The 11233-nt window shown below is 42.5% G+C and overlaps 1 protein-coding gene across 1 annotated transcript; it reads left to right on the top strand.

Moving 5' to 3' along the window:
* Window positions 1–6124: 6124 nt before the first annotated feature.
* On the top strand, window positions 6125–9102 carry LOC137884989 (uncharacterized). The gene is made up of 2 exons (XM_068727111.1): window positions 6125–6884; window positions 7884–9102. The coding sequence occupies exons 1-2, from the start codon at window positions 6739–6741 to the stop codon at window positions 8389–8391; spliced, it is 654 nt and encodes a 217-aa protein (XP_068583212.1). The 5' UTR covers window positions 6125–6738; the 3' UTR covers window positions 8392–9102.
* Window positions 9103–11233: the final 2131 nt, after the last annotated feature.

Below are 11233 nucleotides of genomic sequence, written 5' to 3'. Positions count from 1 at the left end.
TCTGTTTTTAGACTGGTTCTGATTCAGAATTACTGGCATGGCTGCCTTATCCACTGGTGTTTCCAGCCTGCTGGTGCTGTTAACCATAGCAACTTTATCCTCATACAATGTTTTGTATGATATCTTACAAAAAGTTACTCCTCATTTTTTGTGCGTTTTCCAAAGACATTCCAGAAACACGTGTCAATTTTACACTACGCACATAGTCTTTTCAAAATAAACTACCGTCTTCACAGGAAACAACTCAGTTAGGTTTAGGAAACAGAACTACTTGATTAGGTTTAGGAAACGATCGTGAGCTACTTAGTTAGGTTTAGGCAACAAAACTGCTTCATTACACTGATCAAAGCCGTAGACACTTAAAGCAACGTATCCTCATACAACGGTTTGAATGATATCGTACGAAAAGTTATTCTCATTTTTTCCTCAGTTTTCTTACGTCAGCAAGACGTAAGCTCAGCAACGACTAAAATTCGCTCCTCATGTGCAAACAGTCTTTTTAAAATCAACTTCCATCTTTCCAGGAAACAAACATGGTTTGGGTTCAGATAATTATATAAGTGGCATAACTGAAATATGGAAGTTACGTGACAAATAAATCAATGTTGACATTTTGTTTCACATGGGGCTAAGTTTGGACATTTGTTATTGTTGTTTTATTTGTTTCTACAAGCAGGAGAAAGTTTTTAAAGGTCCAAGCAGGTATGATGGTGCTTTATGGAGTATAGAGTAGTGGTGGTAGTGGATTATTACAGTAGTTTTCTCTGCATTAAGTAGCTGAACGCAGGCACAGGTAGCCTAGCTTAGCATAACGACTGGATACAAAGGAAAACAATGGCTCCGTCTTAAGCACAAAATTACGTGTATCTTGTTTGTTAAATGTATACTCTACAATCTGTTGTTTTAGGGAAAGCTATATGATGACATTTTTTTCTTTTGGATGGAGCCAAGCGAGCTGTTTCTTCCTTGCTTTTATGCTAAGCTAGGCTAAACACATCAAACACCGGTCATATACAACCTCACTGTCGGCCAACTGCAGCAGCCCCTTTCGTGAGGACCCTCTTCCCAGCATCTTAGCAGTTTCATTTCCTCCTCCCTCACAGCCCCTTCCTGTCTCACTTTTAGGAATTTGTCATAGGAGACTCGGCGTGTTCATTCATCACATGTCTGTTCAATCTTCTTGCCATCATGTCAACGTCATAGTTGTGAGACACAGCTTGCCCTGGGGGGGGGGTGTTTATGAGCTCAGAGACAAGTCTGTGTCATGCTTGCGTAGGTTTGCCCCAAGCATCACAGAGTGCCACACTCATTTACTTTTGTCTGGGTCACGATGCCACTAACACTGTATTGTTGGATAAAGGAACGGCTGGGATGTAAGTTGACGCGGCTCCCTATGCTTTAGCCACCGTGAACGTCTTACACCTCGAGAGGAATGAGCTATCAAATAAAGGCAAAAAAAAAATAAAAAATACGGGAAAAACAATCTTACCATGTGCCTACTTGTGCAAATGTATATCTATTGATTCAAAGCTTACAAGGAATTATGGCTTCGTGCCGCTTTGTGTCGGGGTGCAGCGTGCTAGAAAAAGCCTGAGCGATGTGTCATCTGCTGTTAACGCCACAGCGCCTCATGATTACTATTGATCGCTGGTCTCGCTAGCTGCGTCCGTCTCCACGTCCATCTCTCATTGACTGGTCTTAAGGGGGCCATCTCTCTCTCTCTCTCTCTCTCTCTCCTGGATGTTGCTGTATACACTCCCTGACACACGTACACACACACACACACACACACATTCTCACAGTATGGAGTTTGCCTACACATACAAGTATGTCGTGCAGACACACAATTACAAGGAAGACACATTCACATGCTCAAATTCACTTTGCTGAGACAGAAAGTTTCATGTAGCTTTAATCAGGACATTCTTTTCCTAAAGTAGTTCTGTTGCCTGAACCTAACTAAGTAGTTCACGATCTTGTCCTAAACCTAACTATGTCGTTTTGTTGCTAAAACCTAAACTAAGTTGTTTCTTGTGAATATGGAAATTTACTTTAAAAAAGACTATGGTCACGTAATGAGCTGGACTTTCGTAGGAAAACGCACGAAAAATGAAGAATAACATTTGATAAAATATCTTACGGATAAGTATGATACGGCTACGGATAAGTTGTATGTGGATGAGTATGTTTAAGTGTCTATGGCTTTCATCAGGGTAATGAAGATGTTTCTGTGGTTCAGAAAAGGTTGCAAAAACGTAAGAAGTAGTTACTAATGTGGGTCTGATAACTAAAAGTAACAAAAAGACAAATGTCATCGGCGTCAACAGTGGCCGTGTTTCCGTTCGGTTGTCGAGCCAATTTTAGACAAACTTTTGAAATGTCACAAAGAAAATAAATAAAAGGTGAAGTAGGTGCGCTTGCATCAACTGGTTTGGAGCGAATAAACTTGGCTACGCAAAGCGTAGTTTCCTCAGAAGGTGGCGGTATTGGCTATGCATGGCTGTAATCTACCACTAAACAGAGTAGAAGAAGTAGAGGTTTCGAACCGTAAACGAAACAAGTCGGATTTGCTATCTTACCAAACTACCATAGAAAAATGTAGAGAGGTCTTCAGGGATTTGTTTCAATTGGCCAAGCTGTAACTGTCCTTTTTATGTCAGCTAGTATTGGCCGGAGATGAAGACAAGTTTTCTCTTGTTATGGGAATACGGAAATACGGGAAGACGATGACAGCAGAACCAGTTAATCAGTGAGTAAAATGTTTTTATGCGTCAGCATTTATTCAGCAAAGGCGTTTCCATAATCCATTTAGCACATATTATCCGATAATGTCAGAAACCCACCTCGAGCGAGCTTCAAAACGTTTTTACTCAATGGAGGACGTTTATGGAGTTTTCCATACAGTTTTTCAAGTGGATGGGCGGGGGATGTCTGTTTCCACTTTAAATGCTTTAGCTTCAGGTTCCAAAGCTTTACAGTTAGAAAACAGTTTCATCCCCATTGCACCTCAATGTGACATATCTGTCTTTTTCCCGTGCTGTATTGACACTATAAAGTACTGACTGCTGTGGTTTGATGGCTGCATCACTGCTTGAATGGACATTCTAGATATCTACATGTGTACACATCAGGCGGTCTGGGGGTGAAGTCAATGTGGAAGTGTCTTAAAACGTGCATTCTCTCTACTGACCAGCAGGGAGCAACTCCTCTGGTTGCAAAAAGAAGTCTAATTGTATGGAAGTCTATGAGAAAATGACCCTTCTCTCTTGATTTATTACCTCAGTAAACATGAGTTTATGGTCTCAAACTCTAGTTTCAAGTCTTCTTCAATACAGCATGATGTTCATTTAGTACATTATGATCCATTTAGAGTCAAATAGACCATAAAGCGGATGCTCTAGGACGTGTTTACTGTGATTGACAGGTCGCTGCCGCTACTCCTCCACATTCCAAATGGGTAAAAAATGGAAAATCCTAGATGACGACGGTCGTTTTCCAAGTCCACAAACCAATGATGTCACGACGACTACGCCCACGTCTTATATACGGTCTATGATCCACATATAGTTCAGCCTGAACTCCACCGTTATTTAAAGGACTACTCTCGTGATTAAGACGCTTTGTGTCTCAGTTACTGCAAAGGTTGTTTTTTTTAACAATCAACACAACACTCATCTCTGTTTTAGTCTTTCCTTTTTTTCTGTTATTTGTGCAGCGGCCAAACACCGGTTAAACCTCCAGCCAGTTAGCATTTTTAGTGTGTACTCCACCAAACACACACATTGGATTTGTTTTTGTCTCTCACACACACACTTCACTCAATTACTCACTCAGGCAGACCTTTACATTACCAGGTGCTATATTTGCTAACTAGAGACATTCAGTGGTGGGAAAAGGGAAGTGCAGCGTTATGACGACCCACACTCACCACATCCTGGCATCCATGCATGTTGATAAAGTCTTTATCTTATAACCTGTGTGTGTGTGTGTGTGTGTGTTTGGTGAAAGTGTGTGTAGCCCATCATGCATTGTGCCTGCTTGTAGGACTAGTGTTCCACGTGTTATAGTACAAACACGCTGCACTTGGGCGTCTGCAAACGCACTTATTCGTGGGTGAGCTGTCTGTGCCGGTGCATGTGTGTGTGTACGGTGTATATATGTGTGTGTGTGTGTGTGTGTGTGTATATGTATTTTACTGCGTGTGCCGCGCTGTGCTGATATAGTACCTCATTAGCTGATGTGGACACTAATCTCCTTTGTGGCAGTCTTTCATCCTTAGCGCGGGATTTATAGACGCCCTCGCTTACAGCGCCTTCGTGTGCCGCCGCTGCCATACGTCAAGCTGTCGTCGGCTGACGCTATACTTCCTAAGCCCGCCCCCAACTCCCCCCCCCTCTCCTCCTCTACCTTTTAGGGTACACGTGGTCACGCCTGTTTGGCGGCAGGCTGTCTGTGTGTTGTACCCCCCCAGTCTGTGGCGATGGTACACGCTTAGATTTACTCTGTAACTGTCAGAATGACAACAATGCCTTTTTTTTAAGGCCGTCAAAACCCCTTTAGTGTTGTTTTCTGGAGATGTCGGCTTATAGTGTCTACTTAGGACAAACTACATGGAAAGTTTTGTAAGTTTTCTTACAATTTCATTTCTCAGGGTTTCCCCCGCATCTTGGAAAACATTTGGTAAAACCTTCCAGTCACTGAAAACACATAAATATATACACAACAATATAAGAGATCCTGGAAAAATCCTGTCTCGTCCTGGAAAATTATTTCAATTTCATTTTCCCACAAACTCCATCAGCGCTGGGTTTTTCGTCGTTACACTGTATCACATGCACCCAAACGCACCATATAGGCCCTACACATGAGCGGCACACACACATGAGGATACACACTCGGGCTCCTCGACAGACGCAAATAGACACATGCACAGATGGAAACACACACACACAGACACACACACTCACACACAGACAGATGCAGCAGGACGCAAAAAAAACAAACACACACAGGGGTTTGGTGTCCTAGTTTCCATCTGTGGAGACGCTATTCTCTCTCTCTCTGTCTCTCTCCTTCACTCACTAACTCATCTCGGGGGGGGTTCTTGCTGTGGTCATGTGACACTTTGCAAGTGTGTGTGTGTGTGTGTGTGTGGATCAGAGCAGGCGTTTGTATCTGCGCGTATGCATCTGTGCTCATGTGCATATATTTGATTGTATGAATGGTTTTGTGTGAGTACTCACACGCCGCCTATATGTGTGTCCATCCTGTGTGTGTGTGTGTGTGTGTGTGTGTGTGTGTGTGTGTGTGTGTGTGTGTGTGTGTGTGTGTGGGTTTACTCCTCTCCGGCGCTTGTTTCACCATCGTAGAGTGATCTAATACAGGGATTACTATGGGATTAAGGGAGTCTCTTATAAAAATAACAGCTCGCCGCTCCGTATTGCCACAACGCTGGCCATTTGTTGTGCCGGTATCAGCGCACTCTGACGACACCAACCCAACAAACTGCTCTGGCAGGGAATGAAATGCGCTTATAGAGAGGAGTCAGGGGAAGACAGGTGAAACAATCTAACCCGAAACATGCCGTAATCCTTTAAGTAAACCAGGAAATTTCATTCAACAGTTTAATTTTTCTTAAATTTGTTGTTCTTAATTATTTGTAACCTGAATTGCAATGCTGAGCGATGTAATTCAGACGTCAGGATACATTTTTTTTCGCCACCACAGCACAGACATACAGCAGATTTACAAATGATGCAGAGACATGCAACTGCATGCATGCAAAAGGCCAAATGATAAAGCATCTTATTAATGCTGCAACCTAGTCAATACAAGTATGGAGCAAATACAAACAAAAAAAAAACATGGGTGACACTAAGAACAATGTTATGATACTGTCCAGATATGTCATCGTTTTAGGTTGTGTTGAACCCCGCATTCAGGGAGCGCAGCTCTCTAGTGGGGTGATGTGTTACTATAAGATCCTTAAGATATGATGGTGCCTGATCAATTAGGGCTTTGTTAAAATGATATTCTAGATTTTACAGGGAGCCAGTGCAGAGAAGCTAAGACAGGAGTAATATGATCTCTTTTCTTAGTTTTTATTAGTACACAAGCTGCAGCATTCTGGATCAACTGGAGAGATTTAAGAGATTTATGAGAGCAGCCTGATAATACGGAATTGCAGTAATCTAGTCTAGAAGTAACAAATTAATGAACACATTTTTTCTGCATGGTTTTGAAATGTTTTGTAGGTGAAACATCCTGATCAAAGATAACTCCGGGAGTCTTTACGGTGCTGCAGGATGCCAGCGCAATGCCATCTAGAGAACATAAAACACTTCCAAGCTCTGTAGCAAATGCGGCTACTCATTCTCAGTCTGATAACTTTGTATTATACCATAAACCTATATGGTATAAAACCATGAAGCTATTACTGAATACCATAAACTTACTATAAGCATGATATGTTCCTATAGTCCTAGTTTAGACTATTTGGGATGGAATACGATCATACTATTAAATAAATAAATAATGAAAACATTTTTGGATGACATTAAAAACCACAGAAGAAGAAAACAGTGAACTGGTCGGTGTGTATGGTCGTCATCAGGTGAGAGGTGAAGCTACGTGTTTGGCAGCAGCAGCAGCAGCAGACAGGCCACCTCACGCAGCGGCAGGTACGTGAACGTGTGGTCGCAAAAAAAATCGTTGCACTTGATCTTCCGCCAACGAAAAATGTCGAGCAGACGTGTCAAAAACACTTGGGTCCTTCTGGATGAAGTGAACGAAAAGCCCTCATGGGGTGAATGTTACGCCGTCCACGCCGTCGACTTGCGCTTCGCAGACGTGCCTCGATCAGCGATGGAGTCCGAATGGGATGAGTAAGTGCGGCTTCATCCAACAAAGTCTTTACTGTTAGCTAGCATCGTTTTCACCCGCAACGGAGAGCGGTCGCAGGGGCACTTCTACATTCAAACTATTGAGCATTCAGTGCCAGTTTGCTTTCTGAACTGCTAGTTTGGCCACTCACATTTTTCAGTGTGTTACCTTTGACCTACAATGTCTCGGAAATTAACTTGTTCGTGTAGGGGAGAATTATGCTAGTTAGCGTTAGCTGGCTAGCTTGACGTTAGCTAGCCGTAGCTTAGCCGACGCACTGGTTGGTCTTGAAAAGTAACGTTAAAAAAAAGTCCAACAACGCCGTTAACCTGTGCGGACAATATTGCAACATTGTTGTTGTTTATTATACAATATGTATGTGCCTTTTGAACGTTATTGCTATCCACATTAACATGTCCCATTCGTTTTTTTTGTGATATAGCGTTAGCTTATTGGCAAACAGTAGCATGTTTTGGGGCTATTCAATTTCATATTATGTCAAGCAGATAACTCGCTATTAGTATGCCAGTTTGTAAAGGTGTGTGTGTGTGTGTGTGTGTGTGTGTGTGTGTGTGTGTGTGTGTGTATAGGATGAATATAGCTATTGGGTCGCTAACACTACCGTCACTTTATTATCATCAATAATGTAAAGCAGTGCTACTAAGGGCTTTGCATTCACTCCATCACTTGCAGAATATTGTGTAAAATAAAAACTTATGGTATATTCATTTTAATAAATAAAAAAATCTTGAATTCTGACACGCTCCGGTACCTATTGGTTACCTTATTATGTCTGAATTGGCGGTATACATTTTACAAAATGATTCTTGATTTTTCAAATGAAGTTGATACATTTGCAGATGTGGTGAGTGATGCAGAGGTCTGGAACCAGGCTCTTTTATTGTAGCATCATAATGTAGAAGTCTCCTGTTGCACCTCCACTGCTAGTTACAGTTTGGTTTTAAAATTGATTCATCTCCGTCTTGTGTGCATGCGTGTAGTTTCAGTCCCGAGGAGAAGGATCCAGTAGATCCAAACGATGATGGATGGTGGTTTTCCCATCCTTCTTCCCACGTGGATCTACTTCCATCTCCTAGTGCCTCATTCTCATCCCCTGCATCACCTTGGTCACCACCCCACCGAGCTCCGTGGCCCTGGTCTCGTCAGCGGAGATCCAGGGGAGCTGCTGCGTCCCGCCCCTACAAGGCCAGAGGACACCATCGATTTAGAGCGCCCGTTTCCAGGTTCCGCCGCGGCGGCTGCCACGATTACAGGCGACGGACACACAGGCCGAGAGGGTACAAGCCGAACGTAACGTCATGGGAGCACCTTCCTGCGGTCATCCAGCCTACCAAGTGGTACCAGGTTGTTGGGAGCATGCAGTGCAGCCACTGCAGTGGCCAGGGGAGACACCAGATGACGTCCTGGATGTGCCAAAGCTGCCAGGTGCCCCTGTGTCTGATGCCGTATAGGAACTGCTATGCCAAGTGGCACGGCCAGAGGTGTTGAGCTTAGGCGGCGGAAGTTCAGGGAGGAAAGGCATCGGAAGTTGAGGTTCCTAGGGCACCACATTGGTTTTTACTTTCTCTGAGTAGTTCCTTAAGAGTACAGGAAAAATTCTCTTCAAAGTTCCTCTGGAAACATTTTTTTTTTAGGGGTTTGGTCAACTGGTTTGCATTATTATTATTATTCAAGTATTCCCACTGGGATTATGTATTTCTGGGAAAACTATTTCTATTCTTTTCCTGTTTCTGTAATTGTTTGTTTCTGCCGTTATTGGAGATAAGTTGCATGTGGTTGTTTTTTTGCTTTTATTTTTAGACCACTGACATTTAGGAGGCTAAATATTGAAACAGGGGGTTAACTGAACGGTGATATCCAGAAGTCGCGCAATGGAACGGGAAGCCAGTAAGATGCGAACACCTTCCTCACGTTTGCCACCTGCAAGATGGCGGCATGATTCCAGTATTTAGTTTTAAATTTGTAACTCCCAGTAAACATTAAATTTGGTTTAAAACGAGATTCTGCTTTCCGTCCAGCACTGCTGCATGTTCTGCAGTCGTTTTTTTTTCTTTTTTTCCGAAGGTCATTCGTTGTATTTGATGTGTAAGTGTTACTTAACCAACAGTGGTGGACAGAAGCACGCTGATGTCTTCCTCGAGTAAAAAGTTAAAAATCATGTTCTCCGGATTTGTGTTAAATGTACTTAATAAAAGTATGATTCAGAAGGACTTCTTTCTGTGCTCTTATTGTTGAATGAATGTTAAAGTGGTCTAGGTGGAGACCTCTACAAAGCACTGCACTAGCACTACTTTCAGTTTTAGACCGTGATATTTAACAATGCATTATATCGTGACAATTCAGCTTTGACAATGTTCTACGGGCCTTTTTCAGACGTCTTGGAAAGCACAACGTGAACCGTGACGACGAGCCGTCACGACTGCGAAACGGAAGCAACTAAATGGAATGCAGCCGTCATTCATTCAATCATTTACAGCTGTGATGTTCCTACATGTCACTGTACTAGTACCTCAAAATTGTGCTTGAGGTAAATTGAAGTAGTTCCGTTGACGGTCGAAACGCTTAAACTGTCAGTTGATTGACAGAAGATTACTCTGCAACTACTCTGATAATTGATTCACTGCGTTTTGTTTTTGCCATTTGTCAAGCAAACAAGTCAAACAATCGATGGTTCCAGGCTTTCTAATGTGAGATTATTTGTCGCTTTTCTGGTTTGTATGATTGTAATTCTAATATTTTAGGGTTTTGAACTGTTGGTTGAACAAAACTAGTAATTTGCCGATTACACTTTGGCAACTTGTGATGGGCACTTGTCAAACAAGTCATCCATAAAGAAAATGATTACTAGTTTCAGCCCTTTTTTTAAATTCCAACACTTTTTTTTTTTTTTTTTACATTTTTCATTATTAAATATTTAGCTTTTCTGGAAGTGTTTCTCTTTGTGGACAGCATTTTGAATTCAGAAGTCGTCTCTCCGTTCGGTTAGATGAAATGTCAGAATTCAGAATCTACAATAATATAACAAAAGGATGCGTTCAAAGACCTCACTTCCTGTCCTGTTAATGCACGGATAAGTGGTCCATCTGGCAGCCTCGTCCACCTCGTCGGTCTGGCTGCAGGAAAATCACAGATTGGTGGATGTTTTCACCAAAGCTATAATGTTCCACATGAGGCAGTGTTGTGCTTTCTTTGCTGTGTGTGTATACAGTATATATATGTGTGTGTGTGTGTGTGTTTGAGCACACGTTCTCCCTCTCTCCCTGGTGGTGCTGGGGTGTTTGGCAGGATAAATATAGCCGCGTTGGTGTAAAGCTGTTTTTCTCCTCGGCTTTTGTAGCTTTAATCAAAAGCAATCTGGAGGAGGGAGAAGTGGAGGGGGGGGGGCGATGCCAGAGTGTTTTATTTTAGCTCTCTTTTAAAGAGTCATCGGGGAGTGTTCAGGAGTAATGAGAACCCTGGTGGCTGGAGGAGAGGGACCAACTCTAACCTCCTTGTCCTCCTCCTCCATCCTCCCTCCTCCGTCTCTTTTACCCCCCCCCCCCCCCCCCCCCCCCCCGCCGTCAACACAGGACGATGACTGCACGGTCCGCGTTCACACTGCAGGCTCTCATGCTCCTGCCGGATGAATCCTCTCCTATTCTAGGATGTAACCCCGCATCCGCTCATCAGTGTGAACAGACAGCGACACAAGACAGCGACACAAGACAGCGACACAAGACGCGTTTGTGTCTGGAATACGTATATGGTCTTTAATGATATCACTACGTCGGGGTGAAAGCGCTGTAGATCAGAATTGTTGCCATTCAGTAGGAGAATATATAAAAAAACCTTTTGAAATTCAAAATTCACATTTGAAAACGATGTCAAGGTATCATCGGTTTTGTAGCACACTGTACATCTTAATATGCTAAAAATATCCTATTTAGTTAATCATCCATTCCTCTTTAAATCGATGCTCTTGCTTTTCACTGTAAACAACGAGGCCTTGGACTGGTTCTCCAGCTATGTTCTGGAGCTTTCACCCCCCCTCCCCCCCCAGCGATTATGTGATTCCAAAAGACAAAACACTGTAGAATGCTCACTTGAAATAATAATAATGAAACAACATTATTTAGAAAAAGAACTGATGAAGAGCCAATTTGGGCTTAAAACATTGTTCTTGTTTCCAGAAAGAGGTGCATGTGTTTTGCGCACTGATTTGCAAAACAGTAAACTCCATCCACTGAGGAAGACTGAGCAGGAATAACTAGTAATTCACCCTTGAGTTACGATTCTTTTTTTAAAAACATTTGGTGTATCACTGTAGATTTTTTTTTATTGTATTGCCTGT

Source organism: Cebidichthys violaceus, unplaced genomic scaffold, assembly GCF_023349555.1.
Source record: "Cebidichthys violaceus isolate CVI_PGR_0920_01 unplaced genomic scaffold, fCebVio1.0.p SCAF_10, whole genome shotgun sequence".
Lineage (NCBI taxonomy): Eukaryota > Metazoa > Chordata > Actinopteri > Perciformes > Stichaeidae > Cebidichthys > Cebidichthys violaceus.
Note: the sequence above shows the minus strand (reverse complement) of the source record. Positions and strands in the feature narration are given on the sequence as shown.